Below are 17875 nucleotides of genomic sequence, written 5' to 3'. Positions count from 1 at the left end.
ACAACAACTCGTACATCCATACCGCAAACCTTGCTTTCAGAAAGTTCATGCTAGAAAGCTTAGAGTCTGTAACCGTGACAACGTTCACCGCCTTCTCTCATGAGAACTTGATGCATGAAGACATTTGCACACTCGCACTTGACCAGCAAACATCGATGATTGTCCTACCGTCGGGGAGGAAATGGACCATCGATGGAATGTTCGAGTCTGACGATAATTCCATAAGAAATTTAAACCAGCAATTGCTAGACAGNCTTGCTCCAATTGTTATCCTCCCCAAACCTAGATTTCCCCATCGCGGTCACAGTTCTTCACCTCGTAAAGCTCGTTGGTCAGATCAACCCAATCATAGTATCACACAACAAGAAGTTGAAACGACTTAACAACAACTCGTACATCCATACCGCAAACCTTGCTTTCAGAAAGTTCATGCTAGAAAGCTTAGAGTTTGTAACCGTGACAACGTTCACCGCCTTCTCTCATGAGAACTTGATGCATGAAGACATTTGCACACTCGCACTTGACCAGCAAACATCGATGATTGTCCTACCGTCGGGGAGGAAATGGTCCATCGATGGAATATTTCAGTCTGACGATAATTCCATAAGAAATTTAAACCAGCAATTGCTAGACAGTGCGCCTTGTTCTATAGGCATACTAGTGGACCGCGGGCAGTTCTCACGAAAAAGTATTGTAACAAGCAAAAAAATGTACAACATTGATGTTGGTGTGGTCTTCATTGGAGGCAAAGACGATCGAGAGGCACTATCACTGGTAAAAAAGATGAAACATAACCTTAGGGTCCGTGTAACCGTGACCCGACTCGTATTCAACAATGAAGTAGAGCCAAACTGGGATAACGTTCTCGATAATGAAGGTTTAAAGGATGTAAAGGTTCGAGAAGAAATCAATGATATTGTTTATATAGAAAGGGTTGTGACCAGTGGTGCAGAGGTAGTCACCGTTGTCCGATCGCTGGCTGAAGAGTACGATCTTATGGTTGTTGGGAGAGATCATGATATGACATCAAAAGAATTGTCAGGACTAATGGAGTGGGTCGAACTTCCTGAGTTAGGTGTCATTGGGGATTTGCTGGCAGCTAGAGATCTCAACTCTAATGTCTCGGTTTTAGTAGTTCAGCAACAACAACAACAAGTGTGACCACATGTTTTGATCGCAAGACTATCCATTTCCTTAGGACAGGAGTTTAGAGAAGATTTATGAAAAATAACCATTTATTTGTTTGATTATAATATACATTTATAGAAATATTCGGTGAAGTTAGAAAAGAGAAATAAAAAATCACAAAATTTGTTTATTCGGTTTTTCCCATTTGTCTGGATTATGTTTAGGGATTAAATCCAATAGAATAAAAGAAATGTAAATACAACATATTTGCAAATGAGTAAACCAATTGCAAGAAGTATTATTATTCTATTTTTTAATATTATAGATAAACAGTTTAATAAGGATGCAATCATGAGTTGAGGTCAAAATAATAATATATGTAACCTTACAAAACTCATGCAATATCAACTTTTCTAATATCCATGTGTTACTTGTATAAGATGACGGCCGAACGAACAAGAACACCACAATGATCAATCCTTAACAAGTGATGCTTTGGGATTCGAAAAGAAAAGTATTGTATCAAACGTAAATTCTTCATATTCGTAAATTCACGTTTTTCAACGAACAAATGATAGACTTTTACTTTCTTTTCTAAATTTAAGATTCCATTAGTTCCAGGAAGATTTTGTTGTCAACATATGTGTAGCTTTTACAGCTTGTATTATGTTTTTAAAAAAATTCAAACAGTTTTCCACTAACTAACTCTTGCAAACAACTCGAATACTTATCAAAGACCTAAAGAAAACAAAAAGAAATGGATTACTCGTCTCCTTTGAAAACCAAAAAAATCACACGTTCTTTATAGTTTTTTTTTTTCTTAAAGATTTTTCAGAATTGATACACAAATATATGAATACAACGACCTATTTCCACGGTTGCATACCCGTAGTGTTCAACATCTCGTCATATGGATTTTGGGAAAACCTAAACTCGCCAGATGTGATCTTCGGATATTCATTGCCTCTCATGGAGCTTCAGATATTACTCATCTTCATATTCATCATCATGATTCACATATTTCTTAGATGCATTGGCATTTCCCCGGTTCCTTCTTATATGCTGGTAAGTATCTTCGCACATGTTACCGTGACGGTCAAGTAAGCGCAAATATTAATGTAACTTGACAAGCACGTATAAAGTTCTAAGCGACCTTTGACAATCTTGCATCTTAATAAATGTATATTATCTTCAGGCTGGTCTGATTCTAGGGCCTCAATTGTTCGATCTTAGGGAAAGATCATCAGGAAAGTTATCGTGGGATCCTGTACTAGATGGAAACGCGTCGTTAAGAGGCCTCTCAGTGTGTGGAAACATTATGCTTGCGTTTTTGATGACAGTCAAAATCAGCCGTAGATTGGCATTCCACAACGGATGGCTACCCATCGTGGTCGGGATCTTGACCTTCATTGTCCCTTTCTTCGGTGGCTTGTGTGTGCGGAATCTCTCCACGGGCAATATAAACCCTTACTACTTACCGCATAATAAAGTCCTTGCCGAACGCACTGTTATCATCTCAACCCAATCCTCTATTCTCTTGCCCACAGTCACCTATTTCCTGTCGGAACTAAAGATCCTAAACTCCGAACTCGGTCGCCTTGTGTTGTCTGCATCCCTGATTAATGACATATTCGGGTGTTTTGTCAGCGTACTAGCCTATCTCAGGGGAACGTACAAGAATATCTCCCCAATGACAGCCTACCGTGACCTTATAGGGGTGATAGTTTTGATTCTTATAGTCTTTTTAATTTTTAGGCCGATTGTAGAATGGATAGTAGAACGCACACCAGAAGGCAAACCTGTGGCAGATGTGTATGTACATGCTGCGGTTTTGAGCGTAATTGCTTCCGCCGTCTACTCGTCATTCTTCAATATGAAATACCTTTTGGGACCATTCTTTATGGGCATCATCATACCAGAAGGTCCACCTATAGGATCCGCCTTGGAAGCAAAGTATGAGGCTCTTACAATGAACGTTCTTATACCAATCTCAATCGCATTCAGTACAATGAGATGCGACGTGATGAAGATCATCTACGAGTACGATGACATCATGTACAACATCTTCTTAATTGCTTTTACTGGTGTTTTGAAAATGGCGGCTGGGATGGTACCTTGCTTGTACTGCAAGGTACCACTCAAGGAGGCCATAGCCGCTTCCCTGCTCTTGTGCACCAAGAGTTTCTCTGAAATCTTTCTATATGAATCCACACTCGACGATTCGGTAATTTTTCCCACCCAATATTCACAATCCATTTCGCCAAGATCTTGACATATTTATTTGGTTTGTATTTGCAGTATATATCGCAGGCTACATATACGTTCTTGATCATTTGTGCGCTTATAAACTCCGGAGTTATCCCCACAGCCTTGGCTGGACTGTACGATCCGAAGAAGAAGTACATTGGTTACCAAAAGAGGAACATCATAAATCTCAAACCAAACTCAGATCTTAGGATTTTGACTTGTGTACACAAACCTGAGAACATCTCTGCAGCCATTTCATTTCTCCAATTATTTCCCTCCACCATCATGGTCACAGTTCTCCACCTCGTGAAGCTTATTGGGAAAATCGTCCCGGTTTTAATCTCGCACAACGAGAAAACGAAACGGCTAGTGAATAACTCCTACATCCATACCACAAACCTTGCCTTTAGCAAGTTGGAGTCGGTGACCATGAACATGTTCACTGCCCACACACACGAGAACCTGATGCACGATGAAATCTGCATGCTCGCGTTGGAACATGCCACATCGATGATTATTATCCCGTCGGGGAGGAAATGGGCTATATATGGGACATTTGAGTCAGAGGACGAAGCCATAAGACGTCTAAACAAGTCGTTACTCCAAAATGCACCTTGTTCTATTGGAATACTCGTGGACCGTGGACAGTTCTCGTGTAGAGGCACGAAAAGGTACCACATCAATGTTGGTGTGCTCTTCATTGGAGGCAAAGATGACCGTGAGGCTCTCTCACTAGTGAAGAAGATGAAGCATAATCCTAGAATCAAAGTCACAGTGATCCAAGTTATCTCAAACCGAGAAACGGAGGCGACTGATTGGGAATACATTCTTGATCACGAAGTCTTAGAGGATCTTAGAAATACAGAAGCCAGTAATTGTATTTCATATACAGAGAGGATTGTGACCGGTGGTCCTGAAGTGGCCACCACTGTCCGATTGCTCTCTGAAGCTTATGATCTCATGGTTCTTGGGAGAGATCACGGCATGGCACAACCGGACTTTGATGGACTCAAAGAGTGGACTGAACTCCCAGAGTTAGGCGTCATTGGAGATTTGCTAGCGGCTAGAGATCTTGACTCTAGGGTTTCTGTTTTGGTAGTTCAACAACAACAACAGACATAATAAGTATTCGTCTGGTTATTGTATAATATATTTATTAGAACAATGTTCACACATTTCATTCTTTCCGAAATATTTTTCTTACCATGTATCTTGACCTGGTTAACCTATGCAACCTTTTTGCTTTACACGTTTAGATTTTGTTATTTTGAATGTAACTAGTTTTAACTTTATAGGTTTGTTTTATATTTGTGTAGCTAGCTTCACAGAAAGGGAGAGGGAGAGAGTAAAGAAGAGAAAGGGAAAAACAATTATTTTTTTTTCAAAAAACTAAGTTTAGTATATAATATATATACATATTTTTTTAAGGGTTTGTTAGCAAATTAGTACATTTTGAAAACTTAATTGGGAAACTAATACATTCACTATTTAAAATTGGAAAAATAGGATGTTGTGTAATAGAGAGTTTGTGAGATAGGGAGAAATGGTGGGGCATAGGTTTGGTGAGAAATTACAAAAATGGGTATGTGTGTGGGTAAGAAATAATTTTTTTTTTCCTTTAATCATAATTATTCAAATAACTGTTAGTATAATCTATTTTTAGAAAACTTCTTAGATACAAAAAAATACATTTTTTCTTTACAATATGATATGAATTTTATTTAATAATTTTTAAATATATTATATAAATCTTTTGTATCCGTACACCTTAGTATGTGTACAGATGTCTATACACATTATTATGTGTACAAATGTCTGTACACATTATTAACTTTACAGATGTAATTTGTATAAAAATATTGCAGTACAAGCATATGTACAGACATTTGAAACCCTAAGAATTAAACAAATTTCATCTGTACACATAATAGTGTGTACAGACATATGTACATTTAATTAGGTGTACGGATCTAAAATTTGTAATTTGTTTAATTCTTAAGTTTTCAGATGTCTGTATCCCAATGGTTTTGTAAAAATTATATCTGTACACTTAATAAGGTGTATAGACATCGGTACACTTAAAAATGTGTACGGATACAAAATATTTATATAATTTATTTAAAAATTATTAATTAAAATTCATACCAAATTGTAAAGAAAAAAACATAAATTTTTTGTATTTAAAAAGTTTTCTAAAAAAAATTATATTAACAATTATTTGAAATATCAAAAAAAAAAAAGTAAAACAATGGCATATGATGTAATTAAGTAGAATTCTTAATGACAAAAATAGATGTGGAAATAGGTGAACAGTGATGAATATGTTTTTTCCCAATTGTAAATAGTGAACGTACGTTATTTCCTAATTATGTTTGAAAAATGTATTATTTTGCCAAATATCTCTTTTTTTTTTTTTACTTTGGCACCTAATGAATTGTTTCATTCTCGAGTAACTGACGTTTTTACTACGCATATGTCATATGTGCTGTTACAAAGCAAATGGAGAACCAATCTTATCATTTATTATTTCAGAAACGGTATAAAAATCAGGCATAAAGCAACTGTACTAATGTACTATAAACACATAAACCATTATTAAGCTGAAATACTTATATCCTGAAATGCTATTAATACCCGTTTTCATGTAGTGCATATTCTGCCAGTTGGCTAAATTCCCAAAAAAAATTAATTTATTATCATTTTTCTCATCATACGCTTGGAAGAAATTTTTCAAAATATTCACAGATAAATAAAAAAATTGAAATATATACAACATCCAAAAACATTGTAATGATCTCAAGAAAATCTTTAATTCTAAAAAATGTCCAGTAACATGAGGAATGTAATGACAATTGGAATTTGGAAATTACGAACTATGTATATGTGTCTTGCAGTTTCCACAAGTCCTAATGAAGTCCTTGTTGCCATTTTCAGCTGATCGATCGATATGTTTCTGGCCCCAAAGAAACACCTGGTCAGCTTCTGATTAACCCCTAAATCATCTGTTGTTGCTGCTGTATCACCAACACAGAAGCTTGGCAATTAAGATCTTGTGAAGTCAAGAGATCTCCAATGATGCCAAGCTCCTCGAGCTCACTCCATTCCTCAAGCCCTTCCGTGAAAACACTCTTCCTTCCTTTTTCTCTTCCAACGATGAACAATTCATACTCATTTGCAATTGATTTCAACAATTCCGATGTCTGAGACGCGTCATTCACTACTTCCTCGGAGAAGGCAATGTGGCCACCGGCTACAACGCTGCTCTTCGCATCTCTGAGTAGTTCTAAATCGAGCATTCGGTCCCAATCGGTTATTTGTTTGGAATTCTGTTCGGAAGAGACGAGGGAAACCACTGTGACGTTGATTCGTGGGTCACGAGCCATTCTCCTAGCGAGTGTTAAAGCTTCTCTATCGTCTTTACCTCCAAGGAAGAGCATACATACTTGGTAAGATGAGAAGTTTATAGCTGTCTCTTTGATTGTTCTTCGGCCAATATTGCTTCGGTAAACAAAGATTCCGACAGAGCAAGGAGACAGGTCGATGACACTCTTGTTCAGTTTCCGTATCATCTTGCTGTCTGAAACAATGGCTGATCCATCAGCGGACCAAGTCTGGTGAAAAGGAAGGATGATAAGAGACGTTGTGTTGTTGAGAGCCAGCATACAAATGTCTCCATGCATCATCTTCGGTATCGATAAAGCCGTGTACGTGCTAACGAAAACAGAACCGAAATAATCTTTGTGGAACTGTTCGAATGAGAGAACTACGTTTTCAGAATTGTAAGACGTGTTCTCGCTTTTACGTGTTTGCAAACGGTGAGAGATGAGGACTGGACTAGCTTGTCCCACTAGCTCCATCAAGTGAAGGACGTACGTAGCTACAGGGTTTTCTCTTGAGGGACAAGTAGCTTCAAGGAGATTAATCATGGGACGTATATCGTCTGTTCTATAGATACACGATAGAATCCTAAGCTCGGAGTTTGGTTTCATGTGAAGCATGTTCCGCTTCTCGTATCCTGCGTACATCCTCGAAGGATCGTAAATGCGTCTCAATATCGGAGGTATGATTGCAGAGTTCACCAATATGTAAAGAGATAAAACCGTAAAGGTCACCGGTCGAATAGTCTGCAATGAATATGAAAATTAAGGTTACAGGTCGGATAAAAACTCTTAAGCTCAGTTTCAAAGTTAATCAATAGATAGAGATACTTACCCCTCTTTGATACCCGTAACCGTAACCGCCAAACTCGAAAATGCCTTTGAATGACATAATAAGAGACAAAGCAATACAGTCATTTATTGGCATACCGTATAAAAAGGCAGGGATAGTCGTGAGAGCAAATTTGACAACAAACGATATAGACACGATGATGGAGATACTCTTGAGATCTATCCAAGACTTTAAGATGGAAGTATCAAGCTCTTCGGCTGAGGTAGCTACAAAGAATGGAAGTAATGTGCCGAAAACCACAGACTCAAACTTCTGAACGACTGCAGAACCCAAAGGTGGACCGTGGGGAACAGCTAAACCTAATATGAAAGGTCCTATGAATATATTTTGTTGGCACCAGTCAGCAAGAATGGCTGATCCAAAGACAAGAATGATGATTGCGTATATATAGAATTTATTAACGGGACGACCAGAAGGCGTTCTCTTGACGATGAAGAACATTAATGGCCTGAAAATGTATATGACAAACAAGACGAAGAACATCACTGTGCCTGCACGCTTCATAGGACGGTTTCCAACGATAACATCTCCAATAAAAACTGATCCAAGACGAGTTCTCTCGTCCTTGAGTGCCTTTAAAAAGACTAGAACCGAGGAGAGAATCGAAGTGCTGAAGTCACTGATCACTGCGGAAGACATAGCGAGACGGCCAAGCTCTGAATTCTGGAGCTTAAGCTCGAAAAGAAGGTTTCCAATGACAGGAAACGACGAAAGGCATTGGATCAAATAGATCAAGATGATTTCAAAGGGATCCATAATTGGTTCTCCTTTTTTCGTCCCTAAATCTCTTAGGATGAAGAAGAAGATAAAGGCACAAACCATTATCGAGAGTAATACAGAAGAAAGACCGATCGCTATGGCTTTTCTCCCTGTGCTGCGGATCAGACCCAAGTCCATTTTGACTCCCATCAAGAACCAAAACATCATGTAGGAACATGCACCAACTAGACCAAACAGAGTCTCTTTGTTGTCTTCTGACGAGAAGAAGTTCCTAGCTGGTGTGTTCTCCTTCAGAAATGACTTGCTTAGGAGAATCCCAGTCTGCAAAAAAAACACATGCACGCATATAGACTTTGGTCAAGTTTTGAATCATTCAAGTATCAAACATATGCAATGCAAACTAAGAAGGGAGATTTGAACATTCAAGAATTGAGTCAAGTCCTTACAATCATATGGGAGGTGAAACGAGTCATGCCGAGAGGTTTGAGGAAGAAATGGAAGAACTGCCAGAGAACGGTGACAATGAGGAAAATAATCTCAACATGTGGAAACATGTAATTCCAGAACTCAATGTTGGCGATAGGATCAGGTAGCTTCTGGGAAGGCCACAGCCCGTTCGAGCTCGGGTTAATGGGCACGACACCGCAGATCATGTTTGCATCTCTCCATGTATCTCTCAGGTAAAGGTTCCTATCATCTCCAAACTCCATTGTACAAAAACTTGTTAACAAGAACAATGATGATAGAAACAAGATGATTATGATTATAAATATCGAATGAAAGAGGTATATATGTTTTAAAGAAGAAGGTTAGATAACAGAATTAAAGAGAAGCAGTGAAACAAATAAACACCTGGGTTTTGTCATTTTAAAAAAACAACTCTCTAAAAATAGTCAATCTTGTGGGAACAAGAGACGGCTACATAGTTTTACAGGTTTCTGGTTATGTGTTAGTTTTATTAACAGTTTTGTTAGTGTTAATTTAATCATTCTCAACACCAACTTTAACAGACAAATGAATACAATATAATAATAACTTGAAGAAAATATTATCTTCTTTTAATATTCAGAATCCAAAATTAACATTAGAAAATAGCAAAAATACAAATGCAGCAAAAGATCTACAAGAAAAAACTTCACAAACTGGCCACTCTCTTTTCCCATTCTCTATGTTCCTGCAACATCAAAACACCAAACACAGTGCAATGGTCCATCAGCATCGGTGTTTTGCTGCTAAACCTTAAACAAAAAAACTCCATTCAACAGCTAATTATTACCAACCAACATTTAAATGCTGATGTTGAGGGTTCAGGATATGGGTTTAACTACCTATTTCCAGGCGAATTAAGACAAAACGAACGTCTATTTTCAGTTGTGAAAAACATAGCCACATGATCATGGAGAATCAAGAAATACCTTGGCATGTAGGAGGAATCTTGAATTGTTGAAGGTTTAGTTGGCGAAAACGTTGATCTTAACTTGAGCAGTGACATCTGGGTGAAGTTTGAGTTCAGCAATGTATTCTCCGGTTTCACGGATTTCTGGGAGAGAGACAAGGCGCTTGTCTATGTCCCTGCAAAAAACAGTCACAGGGAAGCATATGAAACCATATTAGTTTCTTCGAAGAACAGTGAATACCATATGAAGAATGATACAACGAAACGGCAAGGAAAAGCTTGGCAAGTTTTCATGTGAAACTGTTCAAATTTTTCTGCGCTCGGTTACCTTTGAAGCTGCGATTTGATGATGTCAACGACGTCTTGTGCTGTGACACTGCAGAAAAGTTTGAAAGTTAAGTAGAGGGTAGACATGATTCCCAAGACCATTAAAATCTGTGGATTTGCTTGGACATGACTTACGATCCAAATATTAGTTTGCCTTTACCGCCTTTGCGTTTAACCTTGAAAGCCCCAACGCTTTTGAATATCATGGCCAGTTGTTGCGCCTCTTCTTTCACCTGCAAAGAGGTTCCACGCAAAGAGAACAACAACAAACAAAATTCTCAAGTGAAACTCAACATAAGAGAGTTATTTGGTGATCACTCAAACACCCAAACTTTGAGTGAACAAAATGAAACAATGAATGTATTCATCTCAGATTTACCCTTTGCTTTTCTGCCTCTATCCGTTCATCTTCCATCTTCAATTCCCTGGAAACAGAAACAACACAAAAATCAGACAATGATGCATCTCACAGCAATGTAGCAAGTAAGAGCTTCTGCTATGTGAATGGAAGTTCCCTAGTTGAGGGTGACTTAAGCAGCTTTACTTGAGCAGAAGTGGAGTCATAAGCTGAGCCTTTCCAGTGGGCAAGAGGAAGTTTCTGAAAAATCCAGCTTTCACGTCTAGTAATTGCCCTTGCTTACCCAAGTCTGTCACATCCTCTTTCAAGATTACCTAAAAGAAACAAAACAAGATTACCATTTTGTGTTTCATTCATTATCTTGGAGCTAAACTGGTATGACAAAGTTATCTACTGCGAAATTCAAATCACCATTTCCCTGCATTCCAATTTTATTTCAGATTTCATATGAACTACAATCGAATGAACAGAAACAATGCGAATAAGAAGCTGAAACGGAGCTCACTTTTCAATCTTTTCAAATTTTGATTCAGTTTCTACACTGATACAAGAACAAAGACTATGTTTTTGTACTAAACCCAAATTAAGCTTCTTTAAGTTTTGCTTTCATCTCAATCAAAATTCTCACTTCTCAGAAACCACAAGCTCAAGTCGAAAAGTACCTGAAACCCAAATCAAATTCTTGGGTGAAACACATGAAAGGTTATGACTTTATTATACCTTTCGAAGTTTCTTGGCTTTCTTCTGGGAAACAACTTCGAAATTGAACCTTCGCTCGGGTACTTTTAGGGTTTCATTTCCACCACCATTGAAGCTGTGACCCCAACAAGGTGAGGAGCTCCACGAGAGGGACAACGCTGTCGAAGAAGCCATTGCGAAAGCTGAGTTCAGTTCCGAGCAGAGATAAGAACGTTGAAGTGTTATCTTCTTATCGGCGTAACAAGGTGACGTACTGAAGTGACGGATGTTTTTCTTATATTTCTAATTTGACCCCCTAATTATTCTTCTTTTTTGTTTCTTTCCTTAAAGTTTCTTATGGGTAAATTTTGTAACCAACATTGCCTAAAGAACTTGTTACAACAGTTTCCATTGATACATACATGCAGGCTTGTTTACAGTATGATACAAGTGTAGATGTAACCTTCTAGAAGTTTTCTCAGGTATTTGATTTACAATGTTTGTATGATGATTTTACAAATATACTAATATACAACACATCTATTCAATTTCAGAGTGAACATAATCTCTAAACACAAAGTTCTTCTCTTGTTCATGTAAAGCATACGCAGAAGCAGCTGAAATCAGGGATAAACCAGCCAGAATCAGCCGAATCTGAACATCAGAAGGAACACCAGCCGTGGCTGCCCAGAAAACCGTGGCGCCAACAAGAAACTTCTTGAGGGTTTGGAAACCGTTGTAAGCTCCTTTGCATGAGGAACACACTTGTGTATGCTGGTCAAATCTATCCAGCATCTGTTTGTTCAATTATGAAATTATCAGACAAGTGTGATAGAGATGAAATGATGTGAGGACGCAATGATTCATGGCTCACCTGACGCTTGGTTAAGACAGTGGAAGGAAGAGGTTGGTTAGCTGTGGTGGAGCCGAACCATTCAGGCTGACTCTTTCCATGCCGTCTGAGCCAGTTTCTAAAGGCTAGAACGAAACGGTCTGCTTGAGTTGGAGTGAATGTGAGCTTTGTGTACTCTTTGTTCACGTCGTAGTCCGATGACTCCATTGATTTAGAGAGGAATACTTTCTCTTGTCCTTGAAGTACGATCATGTCTCCGTCATAGACTAAGTTTGAAGTCCAGTGTTCATACCATCTCGGTACAACCTAACAAGGAACCGTGTCAGAAGCAAACTTATGCATGTAAACCGGAATAAAGAGATGGAATATAAATTTGTTTTACCTGCCACCACGCAGGTCCTGGTACTGAGAACTGGAAGAAGTTACGGGCACTGCAAACGATGGAACGGGTCTTTCCAGGAGCCATTGGTATATTGAATGAGCAAATCCAAATTACCCATTTTTGATTACCGGCTATTGGTAGCTTCGCATCTATCTCAATCCTATAGACAAACGTAAACAACAACATTAAGTATGAAACTGTAAGCTAGCTATTTATAATGTATTATGAGGAACTTACAGACTCACTTGTTCATAGAATAGCACGGAGCAACAAATTTTGCAGTTATCCTTGGATTGTCATCATTTGCACCTTGGAAACCCCAAGGCCCACTTGACTCCACTTTGAACGGCAATGGTTTAGCTCTGTCTCTTCTTCCTGTAACCTGTTTACAACACGAAAATCATCAGCTGAGGATAAAGTTCCGTAGCCGAAACTAAAACACATTGGGAGCTTTGAGCGGGAAAAACACCTTGTGATGAGCAAAATCGATGTGGGAAGGGTCAGATACGTTCTCCATGAGAGTATCATAACCATAGAAAAGATCCCTTTGAATTGTCACCGTTGAAAATTCCGGTTTATCAAAATCATCTGGCAACCTAAAACATTAAAGACCAAAGCATTAAACAAAACGAGTATACTATGAGCTATGTTCATGAAAGCCTCGCTCGTTACCTAGGGGGTTCAATTGAATTGGCTCTTTCCCAACCATTTTCATCTGGCCACACAAAGAGAAGACCTTGAGACACCATTGCCGGAAACTTAATAGCGCAAGCTCTCGGAGATTTAACAGCACGAGCTTCAGGACCTGAAGTAGCAGCCTGAGGAATCCTAGTGCAAGATCCGCACCCACTAAAAGACCATCCATGATACGAACATTGTAAGTGTCCATTCTCATCCAACCTCCCTTCCTACATAAACCACAATGCATCAACACATTACACATCCACTACATAAACCTTTGATGATCTCTGCCCTCATATATATAAACATATCATGCAAAGGTCCATATACTTATTAAAGCTCAAAACTTGTTTTACCACTTTAAAGAGAGCTTCAAAACAGAGCAAAAGTCTCTACACATAACTGTTGTGATTCTNTTAGTGCAAGATCCGCACCCACTAAAGGACCATCCATGATATGAACATTGCAAGTGTCCATTCTCATCTAACCTCCCTTCCTACATAAACCACAATGCATCAACACATTACACATCCACTACATAAACCTTTGATGATCTCTGCCCTCATATATATAAACATATCATGCAAAGGTCCAGAAACTTATTAAAGCTCAAAACTTGTTTTACCACAGCTTCAAAACAGAGCAAAAGTCTCTACACATAACTGTTCTGATTCTGATCCTAATATTTTATTACAAACTTGTTTTAAAGCTGGCCTAATTGGAATACTTTATTCATCTCCAATACTTTATTCTTCTAATCCAAATCACTATACCTAATTAAACTACTTGTTCAAAGAGATAGATAGAGAGAGATATAGAGAGAGAGAGAGAGAGATTACAGAGAGAGGAGCGAGCCGGTGAGGGCAGAGGTCATCAAAGGCAGCCCATTTCTGATCATTCCGATCAAACCAGAGGACAAGGTCTCGACCCAAGAGCTGGAACCGGGTTGGCACATTAGGATCCAAATCCTCAACCAAAGAAACTGGATACCAGTGGTCTCTCCACTTGAACTCAGACCCTTCTTCTTCCTTCTCTCTGCCGAAATCTTCTTCGACCCGCTGCTCCTCCGCCGGATCCGAAGTGGGTACTGACGGAGGCGCCGCCACGCGTAGAGGGTTGTTGAAAAGTTTCGATCTTGATGGAGAAAACGAGACCTTGAATGAGAGTTTTGCGGAATCGGTGGTGGGAGATAAAAAGGGAATCTTTTTGGATTGGGATTTGGTGATTGTCGTTGCAGATGTTGAAGAGAGTAAAACTACTGACATTTTTCTAAATTTTGCTTTTTTATTTATAATAGATTTTGATGTTTAATTACTCTTTTAGATGAATCAATTTGAAGCTTTGGAAATCTGCGAGAAGGATGAAGAAGAAGAGATTGCGTGTAAGTATGCAATATCCCCGTGGGCCGTGGCTATCGATACCATTTGTTTTGTAACGAGAGAAACTGTGAACAAATTGGTTTAACACGTGGATAAATTTTGGCACATTGCAAATAAGAACGTTGATCATCAAATGGGCACATAGATTTTGATTTTGGCATTTAGACTTTTCTTGCAATGAAAAATAACACAATAAAAACACATTTTTAAAAAATTGAAAAAACTAAACGTAAAAGTAATAAAAAGCACAAATCACTCCTTCAAAAAATCCTAAACTTTTCTCATCCAAAACTAAATTACCACGATTTCTAAAATGGGAAAAATGTCATTAAAATCCCCAAATCTATATTTTGTTGATTTAAAGTCTGAACTCTACATTTGGAGGGAAAAAACACCAATTATTTGTTGACTTCCACATAAATCGCAAACTTTCGTTGATCTAGCCTTTTGAGGCACAACATTAAGTGATCAAACGGAAAAATTAAACGGGATTAATTATCCGTTAACGAGATCTATTAATAGCAAAACGACGCTGATTATAACACCCTAAGACTCCCAAATTAAGAAATCGATTCTCAATTTCCCCAATTCACAAACCCTAATCGATCTCAATTTATCTTTTCTTCTTCGATTTCTCTCTTTTTCTTCGAGTTGACAAGATGAGTTCTAGCTCAGAGACATCGGTGGTAGCTTTATTCGACCGTGGAGTGCCATTGAAGTGTGTTTTGTGGAGCCGGTGTAATGATCTTTACATCGAGAACTGAAGAGAATCCTGGTCGACCGTTCTTCCGGTGTATAACAAAAAGAGATCTGGAATCTTCTCGTCATCGAAGATATCATGTTCGATTAGGGTTAGATCGATTAGGGTTTGTGAATCGGGGAAATTGAGAATCGATTTCTCAATTTGGGAGTTTTAGGGTGTTATAAACAGCGTCGTTTTGATATTAACGAATCTCATTAACGGATAATTAACCCCGTTTAATTTCTCCGTTTGACCACTTAACGTTGTGCCTCAAAACACTAAGTCAACGAAAGTTTGCGATTTATTTGGAAGTCAACAAATAATTAGTGTTTTTTTCCACCAAAAACAGAGTTCGGGCTTTAAATGACATTTTTCCAATAACATCTTCATTTCTAAAATCGTTCTACGGCTACAGCTTCCTCTATTATAAAACTCAAGTGCAACTGTAATTCAATCTTTATTTCTGTCCCTTGACCTCTTGCATCATTTTATTCGATTCACTGATAAAGGTTTAGATTTTTTTTTCTTTATCTCAATTCCATAAGCTCTATAACTTTCCACTTTAAATTAATATGATCCTCTTTGGTGCAAACAAAATGAAGATGTTATTGGATTAATTATAGTCAAATTCCTAACTGCTATCGAATATGGAATGGAAGATGAAGAGCTCTTATATCCTGAAGTTGCGAAAGTCATGTCAAAGATAAACTTGGAATAATTCTCGCACATTGAATTTATCGTGGATAAAAAAAGGTGCTAAAATCTGTTATGTGTTTGGTTACACTGATTAGCTTATAAGCACACCCTTATGCATATGTATCTTCTAAGAATACACACATATAAGCATTTCATTAAATCTTTGCAATAGAGGAATATATATATATATATATATATATATATATATATATATATATATATATATATATATAAAAAAACATTAGTGAAACGGCAATTGATTCTAAATTCATGATATGATCTACAAGAAGGAGTGTTACGCACCACTTTATCGTGTTGCTGAAATTGCTGAAGTGGAATTATGGAGGTAACTTCTTCAGACCGTTCGTCTAAACTGTTTAATATTCAACTTCTATTATTGAAGCAAGGTTAGTTATAACATTGCGTTAATCAAATTTTCATCGCTTGGTTATAATTCTTTAGATAATGTCATTATATGTACGGATCTCAAAGTTTAGTTTATTTAACAGAAAAGTGTACTTTGTTTGCAATCTAGATCCACATTGTAACTTGATATGCAGTAAATCCTGAAAGTGGGGTGTTGACCAAGTTTTCTAAGCTACAAAACATGTCATAAGATTGCTAATGAGAGAAGATGTGCTACAAATGTTGAGAAATAGAATCCTCATAGATGGTGTGACAGTTCACGTGAAGATAATGAGCACAACTGCCAAAGATGTTGAGGCACTACTCAACACACTTGTTGTAAGAACATATATGAAGTTCCAAAGTAGTATAGGAGGTAAGTAATATATGAAGTCTAGCTGTATGACTACTTTGAAGAGTTGGAGTACATAAGTTTGATGTCAACTTGGACAAGCCAAGAGACGGCTGTTGAGCTAGATAAACATTTTGAATAGAAGATTCAAGATGGAAACATAAAGAAAACATTCTTTATCCATAAAGAAAAATAAAATTTCTCAATTCCTAGTTTTGGTTTAGAATAGGAAAATCCTATTAGGGTAAAAATAGGAATTTTGTCAACTTAAGATTGAAAGATTGTTATAAATACCAAGAAAGCGCTTCACAAAGATTTGAGCGCTTCAAAGAGATGTACACAAAGTGTGTGGCGTTGTCCACCAGATATGATTTAAGATTTATTGGTGGTTTATTCATCTAAAAAAAATGAGATTTAGTAGTGGTCTATATCATATGAAGTAATTGCAATCTTATTCTAGTGGATTTGTTTTGACTAGGTCTCGAGGATGTAGGAAAAACCAAACATCGTTCATAAATTCTCTGTGTTGTTTACTTGATGCTTATATATACTCGCACTCAACATAGAAGCTACTCTAATGATGAAAGAACAGGTTGGAAGGAATGACAAGGTAAAGGAAATAATCCATGAAGATGACTTGAATACAATTTTGAACCTGAAAATTAGCAGTGGTGCAGAGGGAAATTTCTTGGGAAGGCATTACACAGAAATTGGTATACACACGGTGAAGTCAGAATATATAACCTCCCCTGGTAATGTTTTACTAAAAGCTGCAATTTGAAAGCTACACATAGCCCCAATGATTAAAGATTTTCTTTGGAGGTTATTATTTGGAGCTGTATCAACTGATGCTTGAGATCACGACACATCAATCAATACTCTCTCTATCTTCGATGTTGCAGCGTTGATGAAACAATAGCTCATCTGTTTTTTTATATAGTATGCCACATAACATGATTTTGGATCCGATCCAACAGTTCTGTACGTATGTGGAGGAAAAATTACAAGTGATTTTCTCTATGAATTCAGGTCAGGGTTTAGATGATGTCTACAAACAACTGCCATTTTGAATTTTATAGAGGATTTAGAAACTATATAGAAATATGTTATCTTATCAACAAAAGCATATTACATGGAGATCTTGTATTAGCCAGGCAAAGAAGGACGCAAAAGAATGGTTGGATGCTATGGTAGTTGCAGATTATCTCTCTCTCTCTCTCTCTCTCTCTCTAGGAATGGATTGTCGAACACAAATACAAAACGAGTATATATTATATATATATCATGACTGAAATAAGAAG

The 17875-nt window shown here is 37.6% G+C and overlaps 5 protein-coding genes across 7 annotated transcripts in view; 2 read left to right on the top strand and 3 right to left on the bottom strand.

The window, feature by feature from the left end:
* LOC104783776 (cation/H(+) antiporter 10-like) overlaps nt 1-1269 on the top strand; it is a 2826-nt gene extending 1557 nt beyond the window's left edge. Inside the window, exon 3 of the mRNA XM_010508888.2 lies at nt 250-1269. Coding sequence (XP_010507190.2) covers nt 250-1161 — 912 coding nt within the window. The 3' untranslated portion in view covers nt 1162-1269. The remainder of the gene's footprint in view (nt 1-249) is intronic.
* LOC104783775 (cation/H(+) antiporter 12-like) lies at nt 1981-4497 on the top strand. Its single transcript, XM_010508887.1, has 3 exons — nt 1981-2193; nt 2324-3352; nt 3427-4497. Exons 1-3 carry the CDS (start codon nt 1981-1983, stop codon nt 4495-4497), a joined length of 2313 nt encoding a protein of 770 aa, XP_010507189.1.
* LOC104780341 (cation/H(+) antiporter 4-like) lies at nt 6369-9035 on the bottom strand. The gene is made up of 3 exons (XM_010504841.1): nt 8772-9035; nt 7588-8646; nt 6369-7499 (listed from the first exon to the last, which is right to left on the bottom strand). Exons 1-3 carry the CDS (start codon nt 9033-9035, stop codon nt 6369-6371), a joined length of 2454 nt encoding a protein of 817 aa, XP_010503143.1.
* LOC104780340 (50S ribosomal protein L9, chloroplastic) lies at nt 9352-11341 on the bottom strand. 2 transcript variants are annotated; one of them, XM_010504840.2, is made up of 7 exons: nt 11127-11341; nt 10593-10720; nt 10428-10473; nt 10184-10281; nt 10050-10097; nt 9741-9897; nt 9352-9563 (listed from the first exon to the last, which is right to left on the bottom strand). In XM_010504840.2, the coding sequence occupies exons 1-6, from the start codon at nt 11277-11279 to the stop codon at nt 9777-9779; spliced, it is 594 nt and encodes a 197-aa protein (XP_010503142.1). In that variant the 5' UTR covers nt 11280-11341; the 3' UTR covers nt 9352-9563; nt 9741-9776. The 2 variants fall into 2 exon arrangements, with proteins under 2 accessions (XP_010503142.1, XP_010503140.1); XM_010504838.2 differs by having other exon boundaries at nt 9355-9499.
* Nucleotides 11465-14410, bottom strand: LOC104780339 (pheophorbide a oxygenase, chloroplastic). 2 transcript variants are annotated; one of them, XM_019244613.1, is made up of 8 exons: nt 13840-14410; nt 13417-13496; nt 12992-13147; nt 12789-12915; nt 12565-12701; nt 12320-12479; nt 11959-12243; nt 11605-11879 (listed from the first exon to the last, which is right to left on the bottom strand). In XM_019244613.1, the coding sequence occupies exons 1-8, from the start codon at nt 14263-14265 to the stop codon at nt 11625-11627; spliced, it is 1626 nt and encodes a 541-aa protein (XP_019100158.1). In that variant the 5' UTR covers nt 14266-14410; the 3' UTR covers nt 11605-11624. The 2 variants fall into 2 exon arrangements, with proteins under 2 accessions (XP_010503139.1, XP_019100158.1); XM_010504837.2 differs by lacking the exon at nt 13417-13496 and having other exon boundaries at nt 11465-11879; nt 12992-13227.

This window comes from Camelina sativa, chromosome 4, assembly GCF_000633955.1.
Source record: "Camelina sativa cultivar DH55 chromosome 4, Cs, whole genome shotgun sequence".
NCBI lineage: Eukaryota > Viridiplantae > Streptophyta > Magnoliopsida > Brassicales > Brassicaceae > Camelina > Camelina sativa.
Note: the sequence above shows the minus strand (reverse complement) of the source record. Positions and strands in the feature narration are given on the sequence as shown.

Bases quoted from the DNA above. Each gene is read 5' to 3' on its own strand.
- LOC104783775 (XM_010508887.1), top strand. From the start codon at position 1,981: ATGAATACAACGACCTATTTCCACGGTTGCATACCCGTAGTGTTCAAC. The intron at 2,194-2,323 runs GTAAGTATCTTC...TATTATCTTCAG, and splicing joins CGGTTCCTTCTTATATGCTG to GCTGGTCTGATTCTAGGGCC. The intron at 3,353-3,426 runs GTAATTTTTCCC...TTGTATTTGCAG, and splicing joins AATCCACACTCGACGATTCG to TATATATCGCAGGCTACATA.
- LOC104780341 (XM_010504841.1), bottom strand. From the start codon at position 9,035: ATGGAGTTTGGAGATGATAGGAACCTTTACCTGAGAGATACATGGAGA. The intron at 8,647-8,771 runs GTAAGGACTTGA...TTTTTTTTGCAG, and splicing joins GTTTCACCTCCCATATGATT to ACTGGGATTCTCCTAAGCAA. The intron at 7,500-7,587 runs GTAAGTATCTCT...TATTCATTGCAG, and splicing joins GTTACGGGTATCAAAGAGGG to ACTATTCGACCGGTGACCTT.
- LOC104780340 (XM_010504840.2), bottom strand. From the start codon at position 11,279: ATGGCTTCTTCGACAGCGTTGTCCCTCTCGTGGAGCTCCTCACCTTGT. The intron at 10,282-10,427 runs GTAAATCTGAGA...ACCTCTTTGCAG, and splicing joins TAGAGGCAGAAAAGCAAAGG to GTGAAAGAAGAGGCGCAACA. The intron at 9,898-10,049 runs GTAACCGAGCGC...TGTTTTTTGCAG, and splicing joins ATCAAATCGCAGCTTCAAAG to GGACATAGACAAGCGCCTTG.
- LOC104780339 (XM_010504837.2), bottom strand. From the start codon at position 14,265: ATGTCAGTAGTTTTACTCTCTTCAACATCTGCAACGACAATCACCAAA. The intron at 13,228-13,839 runs GTAATCTCTCTC...TGGTTTATGTAG, and splicing joins ACCGGCTCGCTCCTCTCTCT to GAAGGGAGGTTGGATGAGAA. The intron at 12,916-12,991 runs GTAACGAGCGAG...TTAATGTTTTAG, and splicing joins AATTCAATTGAACCCCCTAG to GTTGCCAGATGATTTTGATA.